Source organism: Vulpes vulpes, chromosome 15, assembly GCF_048418805.1.
Source record: "Vulpes vulpes isolate BD-2025 chromosome 15, VulVul3, whole genome shotgun sequence".
In the NCBI taxonomy this organism is placed as follows: Eukaryota; Metazoa; Chordata; class Mammalia; order Carnivora; family Canidae; genus Vulpes; species Vulpes vulpes.
The window spans coordinates 69,331,381-69,344,703 of NC_132794.1; the positions used below are offsets into that span (position 1 = coordinate 69,331,381).

Below are 13,323 nucleotides of genomic sequence, written 5' to 3' on the forward strand. Positions count from 1 at the left end.
TTTCATTTAGTACTTCTGTTTTATTCAAATGCCAAAACATAAGTTTCAAGATACAAATCGTAGTTATACTCAGTTTGTTTGATTTAAAAACATCAATTATGCTTTGTTAACAACTTCCAAAACCAAATGTAAGTTGTTGTGACTAAAATGTCTCCCAGTCCATTTCTGGAGGATTAACCTTAATATATTTAGTAGCTACTCCAATTTTCACTCTACAAAAAGGGAAATGATGATACTATAAAAGAAAGATAATGAACAGTTATAATATGAAAGACTTCCTGAGAAGAACTTTAACCATTAATAAAGACTAAGAAGAATACCTGTTTCTGTTCCATTTTATAGCAACCAAGCTTAAAGACTCTGCAAAAGTGCATTTCTGGTCCTACCCAGCCATAAATACATATGTCACATCTATTATCATAGAAAGCCCAATTTTTCACCAATAGGATTTAGAATTTGCTAATAGCTTAAAGTTCTTTTCCTAAGAAAAAGGGGGTGACAGGAAAATTCAAGCGTCTATAAACCAAATAATGAAAACAAATATTTAAATGTAACAATTTCTTTTTTTTTTTTAATGTAACAATTTCAAATGAGTTTGAACTGAATGAATAGTATGGAAATTTATATCATCATTAAGCTTAAAAGGTACCCAAATATTTTGATATTTATAGAATCAAATGAAATAACTTTCATTATTAAACCCCTCCAAATTTCTCCCACTGTTTAGTTTTGTTATATAATGGAGTTAATAACGTATATTTTAGCGTGAACACATTCATTTCTGTTGATAGCAAAGCACAGATTTTCTTCAATGGGAATTAGACACATACCTAGCACCAAAAAAAACAAAACAAAACAGAATTAGCTGAGCACTTTAAGCTAAGTGGATATTAGAATAGTTTAGCACATGACTGTTACTATGATTGATGCTGCATGTTACTTTTAGAATTAGATGGTCTTTTCCTGAAGATTGAAGTCAGACTTCAATTCCATCTGCACATTCATCATACTGAAATGGATTAAAGATGGAAAATAAATCAAGACAAGGCAGCAAGGGAATGGCCTTTTCTATAGTACCAACTGGGTTGTTGGTATCATGCATTAGCAGATAAGACTAAGAACATAGCTAAATAAATCAGCAAAATATGGTTCTTAAGGGTACTTTTTCCATGAAATTTTTAAATACTTGGAGACTACCTGTTCCAATTTTTAAGATGAATAAAATTCCAATATTTTCAGGTAATAGATATGGGTAGAAAAAAGGTTAAACTAAAAAATGGTATCCCAATCTTTAATTTTAAAGAATTTATTTTCCCATTTGTAGAGTAACATTATTGTAAAATCCACAGTTATTGCAACACCTGCATTGCTTAAAGGAACTCCTAAGTATTTTGTTAAAGCATATTTAAAAAAAACTGAACCAAAATAATGTACATTTTATCTCTGAACACTGTATCATTAAAGTCCACGTAACGTCCTCTGTATAAATCAATGTGATGTTACATAATATACATGATCTGATTTTTATCCTAAAGGCTTCTGACCATGTATGCTATCCAAGATAGATGCAATGCTTTTAATGTCAGACTGTAGAGACAGTTATGATCCTAAACAAAAGAAGGAAAAGTTTTATATACAAGACAGAAGTCTCTGACAGTTTAGCTGTTTGCTGCATCTGCTTGGCGAGGCCATCCTTCTTCTTCAACTCCAGAGTCATACTCTTCTTCAGATGATTCTTTTGTTGGAGCCCTATAATAAACAGCAGTTGTTTTGTTTTGTTTTTTAATAAAAATCAGGGGTAAACATGATTTCTAGACTCAAAATAATAAATTAATCCACATAGCTAGAAAAAACACACAAACAAGGAAATATTGTGAGCGCTTTTAATAATCAAATTGCTTAGTGGTGAAATATGGGAAACACTGAGACCACATAACCAAGAGTTGTAATTTTCCCAATATATTCCCTAAGAGATTTATTACTGAAATAAATTGACAAGGCTTCAACTGCAAAGTCTTAAAAAGTCCATTTCTCGGGATGCCTGGGTGGCTCAGTGGTTGAGCGTCTGCCTTCGGCTCAGGGTGTGATCCTAGAGTCCTAAGATGGAGCCCTGCAGCAGGCTCCCTGCATGGAGCCTGCTTCCCAGTCTGCCTATGTCTCTGCCTCTCTCTCTCTCTCTCGAATAAATAAAATCTTAAAAAAAAAAATCCATTTCTCCACCAAAAAAGTATGAATCTATTATTTCAACTCAAAGGCTTGACATTTAGCATATAACTATAGTAAAGAAGTCAATAGCTTCCGACCAAATCCGATTTGACTCAAATGAGCCAAAATTACGATCAAACCACAATTTCTTTATACATAACCAATAAAAGATTATGTCTCTGAATAGCCAATCAACTACCTCCTAAGTCATCCCAGTCTCTGAATAACTAATCAATCAACTAACTCCTAAGTTATCCCAGAAGATAAGTAAACATAAAACATAAGATACATTGTGACTTAGTTAAAACAGAAATCTAATTTCTGGTATGTAACATTAATGTCAAGTGCTGTGTAACAAATACTCATTGAATAGATCAGGGGTCAGTGAACTACAGCTGCAGCCCAAATAAAGCCCATCATCTGTTTTCATAAATAAAGATTTAATGGAACACCAACATGCTCACTCATTTACAATTACCTAGGGCTGCAATTGTGCTCTGAGGGCAGTGGTGAGTAGCTGCAATACAGACTGTATGGTCCTCAAATATTCATCTAGCTCTTTACAAGAAACTCTGCTGACTCCTGGTATAAATAAATGAAGCAGTGGAAGATATGTCAACCGACATCAAACAAGTCATTCATAAATGACAATTAGCAGCAAAGTTCATTTAAATCTCTTTATTTGACTGACTTTTATGTCTCTTTTGATACTTCTTCCTTAGGGGGAAAAAGTGCAGGCTAATTCTGAAGATCATTTTCAAAGACTCACAAAATGCTGTTATTTTATAAACCAAAATTAGAACATTTTTTCTACAGAAAATTTATGAGATTATTGCTCTCTTATGAATAGAAAAATGTTTATGCAATTTTTGTGACAGACCAATAAACCATAGCAATAAAGAGGTGAATTTAAGTTTTAGATTTGTTCAAGCTTTATAATATACTTTACCGGATATATCCTGGCTCCTTTTTCCCTTCTACTACTTCTTTGTCAACCTCCACACATACAATATCAGAATTAGGAACTTCGAACATTGGTTCTAGTAACAGCTTTTCCTAAAGAGATATAAAGTAATGAATTACAAGGAAAACTCAGATTACATACAAAATACTTAGGTTCTATAGGCCACCAATCAAATTCATTAACTCAAGTATTACTGAATCCCTAATTTGTACAGGAACTGAATGTTGAAAAAAATCAATATAAAAAGATTTCATATTTTTCATATTAAAGCAGCTGTTAACTAAATTCAGAGAGAATTCATTCTATAAGAGAAAGCTATTTTCTCTGTAGTTCTGCCTTCTTAGATCACCATGCACATATAATAAGACTATCCTTCTGGATTCAGGTGTTACTCAGAATTCTTTACATATTCTATTACCAAAGAAGTCAATTGGTATTCTTTACTTTGAAAATGATTTAATCCTAAACCATCTCTACCAAATTCTTTAATTTGAACTAGGACTTCAAATAAGTGTGTGTTTCAACAGGGCTGCAGTAGATCTTAAGGAAAGTACTGGTTGAGTGCATAAAATTTCTTCAAAAATGTTAACTATATCACATACTCTTCTACTTTGCATTCTTATAAATCTGTTCTTAATCAGTAACACCTGAAGTCCAGGACTTCATTAGAGAATATAATTTCAAACTGTCTGTGATAAATGTGTAGTTCCAATCAAAAAGTGTTACTGAGATAAGAGAAGTAATAACTAACACTGAAATCCTTAAAAGAGAATAGGAACACGTGCTTGCTTTGGGAGTAGACAGGAAAACAGTAACCCACTGTACAGCCAGAGCAGTACAGTAGGGAAGAGAGCACTATAAAGAAAAAAGTGGGTGATGGCAGAAAATAGACTGAGTCTCTAGAATTTGTAATGGAGTAAAAAATATTGAGTTCACAGGGTGCCTGGGTGGCTCAGATGATCAAGTGTCTGACTCTTGATTTCAGCTCAGGTCATGATCTCAGGGTGGTAAGATCAAGCCCTGAGTCAGGCTGTACGCTGGGCATGGAGCCTGTTTAATTAAGATTCTCTTTCCCTCTCCTTCTGCCTCTCCCCTTCTCTGCTCACGCTCTCTCAGAAAGAAAGAAAGAGAGAGAGAGAGAGAGAGAGAGAGAGAAAGAGAAAGGAAAAAAGAATAGTTCATTATCATAATGAATTTAAGAGTAAAATATCTTGGTATCTGCCACCTAATTTCAAACAGACAAGAATGAGGATTTCAGTGGGTCTCAGAAGGTGCTCTGGGGATGTTAGTTAAAAGGCCTGAGTAAAAAAAAATTAAAAAATAAAAATAAAAGGCCTGAGTAAAATTTTCTAAATTCTCCTTCCCAGAATCCTGATTTTCTCTATCTCATTAATGGTATTATGACTTTTTTTTTTTTTTAAGATTTAATTTATTTATTCATGAGACACACACAGAGAGAGAGAGGCAGAGACAAAGAAGAGGGAGAAGCAGGTTCATGCAGGGAGCCCGATGTGGGACTTAATCCTGGGACTCCAGGATCACGCCCTGGGCCAAAGGCAGGCCCTAAACTGCTGAGCCACCCAGGCATCCAGGAAAGAGGATCTTAAATAGGCAACCTGAGATCATGACCTGAGCTGAAATTAAGTCAGACACTTAACTGAGCCACCCAGATGGCCCTGTTGCAAACACTTTAGAGTTCCTTTTTTATAATAAAAATATAATCTACTGAGACCAAAACAAAAAAATCACAAGAAACAATATCAGGCCAATTCTCTGGATATACGTCCAAAGAAATAACACGGAGGCTTAATATTTGCAAAACTGAGACCAAGAAAATAATCTAGTTTTTGTATAATAACACCAACTTACCATTATGGACCGAAGACCTCGTGCACCTGTTTTTCGTTCTAGTGCCAATCTGGCTATAGCTTTCAAAGCATCCTCAGTAACATTCAGTTCACACTACAAACATATAAAAAGAAATGAGAACTTAGATAATAATTCATTATATTTTCCTAATATAACCATATAGCCTTTGATGTATTAACTATCTACCATCATCTCTAGTCTTTGTAGAACAAAAAGGGACTAATGCCCTAACTTTACAGACAAAGAAATAAGTTCAAGCAGATTAAGTACACTGATTCACTAATACTTAGAAACATGGAGTCAGAATCTTTCCATCTTGACTGACCTTATTCCCTTTCAGACTAAAAGCATTTTTTGACCATCACTTTCTCCTAGAAAACACTCATTATTCATTTTAAAGAGTGTTACTAACCTCTTATCCTAAAGAACAAAGGCAAAACTTTAGACAACTCTCTCTAAATTACGACAAATTTTTAAAAATCACAAGATTTTTAACATACCAAAAAAAAAGCCACCAAAATACTTTGGAACATCAGACTTCACAAGATCTTGGTATTAAGGTAATTTTGGTTATCAATTTCTACTTCTAGAAAATGTAGAATTTAAGGTAATTATCTCTCATGGTACTTTACAGCCTTGCCTTTAACCACTTGTTTCTGTCAATTAGCCTATGAGAAGATAACAGTATTTTTTTTTTTATGGGATAACAGTATTTTGAATCACAAGTTTGTCATTAGTCCTTGAAGAGGTTTTCTAGATTAATATGGACTTTCTAGGACTTTATTCAACATTTATTTGGCCCCTGTGTGTGTACATACTACAGATGGAATGAGGAATTACCATCTTCACCCTCAAGGAACTTAAGTCTACTAGGTGGTGACAAATCAGCAAATTAGCATTTACAGCAGTGTATGCATGTGGTGCTAAGGGAGCACCAATGTAGGGGCATTAAACAAAGCAAGGGGACCACTGAAGGATTTAAGGAGAGGAGTAAAAGAACTAGCTTTGTGTTTATTCCTTCACTACATATTTATTAAGAACTTATTATCTATTTGCTGGGCACTATGTTTAATAATATAAATGATCCATTCTGGAAGTAAAATGGAATATAATGGTGGTAGTGGTCAGAAAAAGACTTGAGACAGGGAGACCTTTTAGGAGCCAAATGCATGGGCCAAGGTAAAGAATGATAAAGGAGACTGACGTGAGGTAGAGGCAATGGAATGAAGAGAAGGAAACTAATATTTAGAGACACTAAGTTCATAAAACCCAAAACATATGCTATATGATCAGATGTGTGGGCTTGTGGGATTGAATGTCTGGCTACAGAAATATAGATGTGGAAGGTGATAGAACTTTAGACAAAAGTAAATGAAAGTACACACAGTATGTTGCAACAAAAGCATTTAGAATTTTAAGGCTGAAAGAACAATCCCGTGTGTCTGACCCAAGGGGTTGGGACTAGGCTGCTGGCATAATTTCTCTCTCAATATATCCTTGGGCTTCAACCTCAGTGACAATTTATAATTAGGAAAAAAACAAAGCCAACTCCTAAATGTCTAATACAACACAATGTGCCTTCCCTGATGCCTAAATCTGGATTTAGTAAGGAATAGTCTGGTATTCCAGATAAGCAGGATTGCTTTTACTTTTTGTTAAGCTAATTTACGCAGAGTTTCAATAGCAAAAATCTATAAATTAACTAGGAAAAATAAAAATCTAACCTTATCCATGCTGAATAAGGCCTGGTACTGAGGAATAACAGCATTACGTGGCTCAGTTAGTATTTGTACAAGTGTTTTCTCATCTAGGCTATGCAAAGGAACTACCACAGGCAACCGTCCCACAAACTCAGGAATCATGCCAAATTCAATGAGATCTCTTGCTTCTACATGACGTAATAATCGATCTTTTTCTTCAATGTCTTGGTGAGTATTTGATTCTCCACTTCGATTGGCAAGGTCTGCAGCAGCTGCAGCCCTTCTGCCTTTTCCCAGATTAGACGGTGTTCCAAATCCAAGATACTACCAAGAAAAGACAGATGTAAATAAAATGATGTTGCATTGAATTAGTACTTTGAATAAGTATCTCACGTGACCTTTGCAACAGATGAAAGTTCTATTATCATTCACATTTTACAAATGAATAAAATGAGCTTTGAAAGGTTAAGTACCTTGACAAAGTTCTCCTTGTAAGCAGTGAAGTCAGGACTCGAACTCAGGCTTATCTGCCTTTAGAATGGAGAACTAAATCATCGTTTAGTAACTAACTCTCAAAGAATGAATTCTAGTAAAAGTAGATAGGTAAAAACTATGAAGGGAGGTACCTTAGAACTCAGATAATGATGGTGCAGGGTTTTTCTGAGACTTCTACACTAGTGTGGTTTCTAAAATGTGTTATGAACTGTAAAAATAGAGACAATAATTATTTTGTAATCATAATTAATTTTGTAACATTGTAAATAGTACTAGTGCCTATAGAACAAGGAGCCTTATAAGAAAATTACACACAAATATCTTAAATCACTGCTAAGCATTCTATTAAAATGATTTGAGGTTGCACACATCAACCTATAAGTTAGAATAATTCTGATTCTATAAAAAACATATAAGAATGATATCAAATGAGAATGCTAACTTTGTAGAGCATATGATTCTAGATCTTGGGTTTGTGAGTAAGAGCCCCTCACTGGATGTAGAGATTACTTAAAAAAATAAAATAAAATCTTAAAAAAAAAAACACAACAAAACCCTGCATCCATTGTTTTAAAAAAAAGGGGGGGGGGGGTGCTGAGTATCTAAGGTGTATGGGTCTCGATATAAAAGAATATAAAAGAATAATACTCAATATAAAAGAATTATACTCCAGGCAATTGTCAGAAAGTTTAATTTTGATAAGTCATACAGCTTTTGTCCAAAAGAGAACATGGTATTTGAGAAAATAGCCTAAGTTAAAAATTCATTCCTCTGATTCTCTAAGCAGTATACATGAACAGTATATCAGAAAAAAAAATACTTTCCATTCAGTATTTTAAACATTAGTAAGCATTTATTATACATATAAGCATATATAGTAAAAAATAAATATTTATTTAATGTAATTTATATAAACATTTACAAAGCATTATTATAAAACACTGCAAACACAAATCTGAAGATAGCCATTACCCTAAAAGGGTTTATTTAGAGTGAGAACCCACAAAGGAATCAGAGTATCACAGGTGCAATGAAGGACAACTATCCAGGAAACTGTAGCAGCAGAAAGGAGAGAAAGAGGCACATACTGGGGAGGGATGGACGGTAGGAGGTCATCAAGAAAGTTTCACTGAGTCTTAAAAGATGAACACAGATTTGCCAACTGGATTGGGTAAGGGAGAGCACCAGGGAAGGCAAGAGTACTTATTAGGAGAACAAGCAGTCTGATAGGTTACTACACAGGTGTATTATTTAATATTGTACCCCTGGCTTCCAACAAGGGCTGATAAAAACAATAGCCACATGAACGTATTTAATCTTCTATAAAATTACTATTGAAGACTTTCTTACATCTCTGTCTCTTTTCCATAAAGATGTATATGACAAACTCTTTTTTAAACTGTGTCTCTCCTGAAGACCTCATATACTTCCTCTTTCAGGTAATGAGAACTGGAGCCCTACTTGATTGGAGCCCTGATTTCTCCCTACTTTTCTTTTTTTTTTCCTCTTTCTTTTTTTTTTTTCTCTCTCTCTCTTTTTTTTTCTTCTCCCTACTTTTCATTAAGAAGTTCAAATGACCTAGGACTAAACCTTCTTTCTACATGTTTCTGATCTCTTTCTTGACATTACTTTTAACTGTCCTTTTCTACTACCTTCAAATTATTTTTCAAAGTACTAATTTTAAGTATCAGAACATGGTTCTTGTCTTTGGTTACAAAACTTAAGTAAACTCTTACTCCCAATGTGGGTCTTAAACTCATGATCCCAAGATCAAAAGTTGCCAGCCAGGTGCTCCCGGAATTTTAAATATAAAGTTATCTCCCTCCCTCCCTCCCTCCCTTTCTCTCTCTCACACACACACAAAGAAATAATTTCTTCTTTCTAATTTGTTAGGGTAATTTATGCAGAATTTCAAAAGTAAGAATAACAAATTAGCTAATATGAAAAATTAAAATCTAACCTAATCCATGCTGAGTAATGTCGGGTACTAAGGAATAACAGCATTATGTGGCTCATACAAGAGTGTTTTCTCATCTAGGCTATGCAAAGGAACTATCATAGGCAACCATCCCATTAGCAGTATTGTTTTTTTACTGCTAATAAACTATTTAAACTAGTGGGTGCAAAACCAAGGAGACTTAAAGCAAACAACTGTAGCAGAGTTGATTTATGAAATATTCATTTAGGTAGAATATTATGTTATAAATACTGGTATGTTTTGGGCTTCCTGACACTATGTTGACATTACATTTTATTATAATCAATCAACAAATAGGTACTGGACAAGTACTTTGCAGATATGAAGAAATAAATTCCAGTTAAAATCAAGGCTATTTAAGTTAAAATCAAGAATGTTTAGGAGCGCCTGGATGGCTCAGTGGTTGAGCGTCTGCCTTTGACTCAGGTCATGATCCCGGGATCCTGGGATCGAGTCCCACATCAGACTCCCTGCAGGGAAGCCTGCTTCTCCCTCTGCCTACGTCTCTGCCTCTCTGTGTCTCTCATGAATAAAATCTTCAAAAAAAAAAAAGAATGTTTAAGAAAACATCTATAAAACTAGGTGGGATAACAACCCCTTCCCCCAATCGCCAAACTGGTTCCCTTGTTTTGTGAATGTCAGAGGTAATCTATGATAAGACTCTTGGGTGGAGGCAATGGAGACAAACTTTATTTATTGGTCTCCAGTGAACTCGACAAAAGGCATAAATGGAAATTTTACTGATGTGATGCAGATACTTCAAATAACAAAAGAACTCCTTAGATAAAAATATAAAATTGAGGGGGATCTCTGGGTGGCTCAGTGGTTTAGTGCCTGCCTTTGGCCCAGGGCGCGATCCTGGAGTCCCGGGATCAAGTCCCGCTCAGGCTCCTGGCATAGAGCCTGCTTCTCCCTCCTCCTGTGTCTCTGCCTCTCTCTCTCTCTCTCTCTATGTCTATCATAAATAACAAATAAATATTAAAAAAATAAAATAAAATTGAAATAATCAAGTTACACTTCAAAAATGTCTTTTTAAATGCACTTTAAAAATTTTTTTTAAATAATAAAATGAACTTTAAATAAGTATCTTTAGAAATCTTCCAATTTATTACTCTGAAATTAAAAATATAACTAGGAATATATTTCTGGTATGCTCTAAGGAAACCTAACTCTTTAAAAATCCACAACTGGCTGTCAACAGGCATGAAAATAGAAACTGACTAACCCTGGGCAGCCCTGGTGGCACAGTGGTTTAGCGCCGCCTGCAGCCCAGGGCGTGATCCTGGAGACCTGGGATCGAATCCCACGTCAGGCTCTCTGCATGGTGCCTGCTTCTCCCTCTGCCTGTGTCTCTGCCTCTCTCTCTCTGTCTCTCTCATGAATATATAAATAAAATCTTAAAAAAAAAAAAAAAAGACTAACCATCCTCTATAACTTCAAATGTGCTCTACCCTATTACCCTTCAGAAAAACTCACCTTTTCATTTTTCCTCCTGCTGATGATTCTGTCTAAGCCATTGAAAGCACCAGATGCAACAAACAGGATGTTTGTTGTATCAACTTGTACTGTTTCTCCACGTAACTTGCGGGAATTCTTTTCTGGAACATTAACTATCGTGCCTTCTAGTAGTTTTAATAACCCCTAAATAAAGAACAAATGATTTATAGCATCATTGTATAAGTGTATTATTTATTACACTTTAGATAATGGGATTCAAAGGGGAAAATAATATGTGGTTATGGTAAATGAGCATAATTAAAGAAAACTCCCACATTTCTACAACTAACATGAAAATCTAAAGTACTATTACATAAATAATTTGTAAATTTATTTGGAATAGACTCCTGATACACTCAGGAAAGTCAACCTAAAAGGCTGCTTTTGATGGTAAAGACATAATTCTGTCAGAATTATGACTCTGTAAGATGGTTGCCAACCACAGTGGGAATATTCGAAATTTGAATATAGTTAATCTGTCTTTCATATAAATTAAAATTCTATTCTATTTCTAGTGTTAAACTTTGAGACTACCTATATTTTGAGATGCTTTTATTTCATTTTATTTTTTTGAGATGCTTTTATAAAAATTATCCAGCACATTTAATAAGTGTGACATCTCTATGTCTTGGTCAAAATGAAAATGAACGCAATTTTCCTTACCCTGTAGTTTATATCATAATTAGTTACCAATAAAAAGCTGGCCAATAGATCATTAAGCCTTCAATTATGACTCTACATAGAGGAACCACAATTTTATCTGATTGTCTAAGTGAAAAGAATAAGGTACTTGGTACATACTTCATTTATGTCTAGTTAGAACCAGAACTCTCAAGAGTCTTCTAGAAATGTTTACCTGGGCCTCTAAAGAATAAAATCAACAAAAAAAAATCAAATTTCATTTTTTCTAATCTTTCAACTATTTTTAATTTCATAAGAAAAGTATTTTGGTACTTAAAATCACCAACAGCTTTCTCTTAGGGTCTGAACTATTTAAAAATGGTATGTGGAGTTTGGGGTGGGAGAAATAAACAAAACAGAATCTAATTGAATGTGAAACCAAACGTACAATATTTGGGAGGTTGATGTATTCCCTTCCTTTTAGTGGGCTTGAACAAAATATTCAACTGCTTACTTGCTGAACGCCTTCTCCACCTACATCCCGTAACTGATGAATGCCTGGCACACTGCCAATCTTATCTACTTCATCCAGAAAGACAATTCCTATAATTTAAGGAGGATTCTATTTATAATATGAAAAAGATATACACAGATAACCTCAGTTTTAAAAGGCTAGGTAGCTAGAGAGCAAGGTTATTTAATCTTTCACATTTAACATATACAAGTTTAATTTCATAAAAATATACTCTCTCAGTCAACATTTTGTGTAAATGTTTTATAATTCATTTTTAGAGTAATCACTTGGGTATAATAACCAATTCTCTCTGATATTAATTATCTACTAATGTTTTCAGGTTCTTTACTCTAGGAAGCTAAGACAGAAGTATAGTGGGGAAGTAGGAAATACATGCAGTGCTGGTACTAGCAAATGTTTGCTCTTTCCCATTTATACTCTTATCAAGGATTTGGACAGGCTGTCAAGCTTTTCATGTAAACAAGAACATATGATAGATGGGGAAAGGTGAAATGCAGAATCTATGACATCTTGTAGGTCAATAAGCAAATGTGTTTCTAGATTCATCTTGTACTCTCCTACCCTTGTCCTTGCCCCCTCTTCCACCCTACCCCAGGGTTAGGAGTCTAGAGGAGAGTCAGAACAGGAAAAACAATGTTAGCATAAGAATCCAATGGAATAGTAATTTGGCCTGTTTTCACCCTAGTTGACATCTTATGACAAGAAGACAAAGCAAACTTTGTGGCCCTTTAGTATGCGGAAAATGTTTAACATAGCCATCATTATACAATTACAGAATTTTACTCTTTGACTCAAAACAAGAATTATAGTATTTCTTAATATTAGATGCTTCCCCAATAGACTACATCTGGGGAAAGATAAGCTATACTGAAAACATACCTTGTTGTGCTTTTTCTACATTATAATTGGCATCTTGGAGCAGTTTGGCAATCACAGATTCAATATCTTCACCTACATATCCAGCCTGAGTCAAAGTTGTACAGTCACAGATAGCAAAAGGGACATCAAGGCATTTAGCTAGAGTTTGTGCCAGCAGAGTTTTACCTACAAATATAAACAGCAACTAAAAGTTTACTAAAAAGATGTTGATATACAATTCCCCTACAAAAATGTAAAACTAAATCCAAATAGTAGATAATAAAAAATTACTTGTACATCTTTACTATTATTTAGATGCTATGTTATTTTTATTATTCCCATTAAGATGTTAGGGATTGGTGGCACCTGGGTGGCTCAGTCAGTTGGGCTTCTGACTCTTGATTTTGGCTTGGGTCAGGATCTCAGGGCCCCAGGATCTAGATCAAGACCAAGCCAGGTCCTGCACTCAGTGGGGAGTCTGCTTGAGGAATCTCTCCCTCTCCCTTTGTTCCTTCCCCCACTCATGTGCATATACACATTCTCTCTCTAAAATAAATAAGTAAATAATAAATATTAAATTAAAACAAACAAACAAAAAAGA

General features: G+C 34.6%; 1 protein-coding gene across 1 annotated transcript in view; it reads right to left on the reverse strand.

The window, feature by feature from the left end:
* CLPX (caseinolytic mitochondrial matrix peptidase chaperone subunit X) overlaps positions 1–13,323 on the reverse strand; it is a 44,979-nt gene continuing 31,656 nt past the window's right edge. The window contains exons 8-14 of the mRNA XM_026008269.2: positions 12,744–12,908; positions 11,844–11,932; positions 10,688–10,852; positions 6,763–7,062; positions 5,039–5,131; positions 3,155–3,261; positions 1–1,749 (exon numbers count right to left, since the gene is read on the reverse strand). Coding sequence (XP_025864054.1) covers positions 1,659–1,749; positions 3,155–3,261; positions 5,039–5,131; positions 6,763–7,062; positions 10,688–10,852; positions 11,844–11,932; positions 12,744–12,908 — 1,010 coding nt within the window. The 3' untranslated portion in view covers positions 1–1,658. The remainder of the gene's footprint in view (positions 1,750–3,154; positions 3,262–5,038; positions 5,132–6,762; positions 7,063–10,687; positions 10,853–11,843; positions 11,933–12,743; positions 12,909–13,323) is intronic.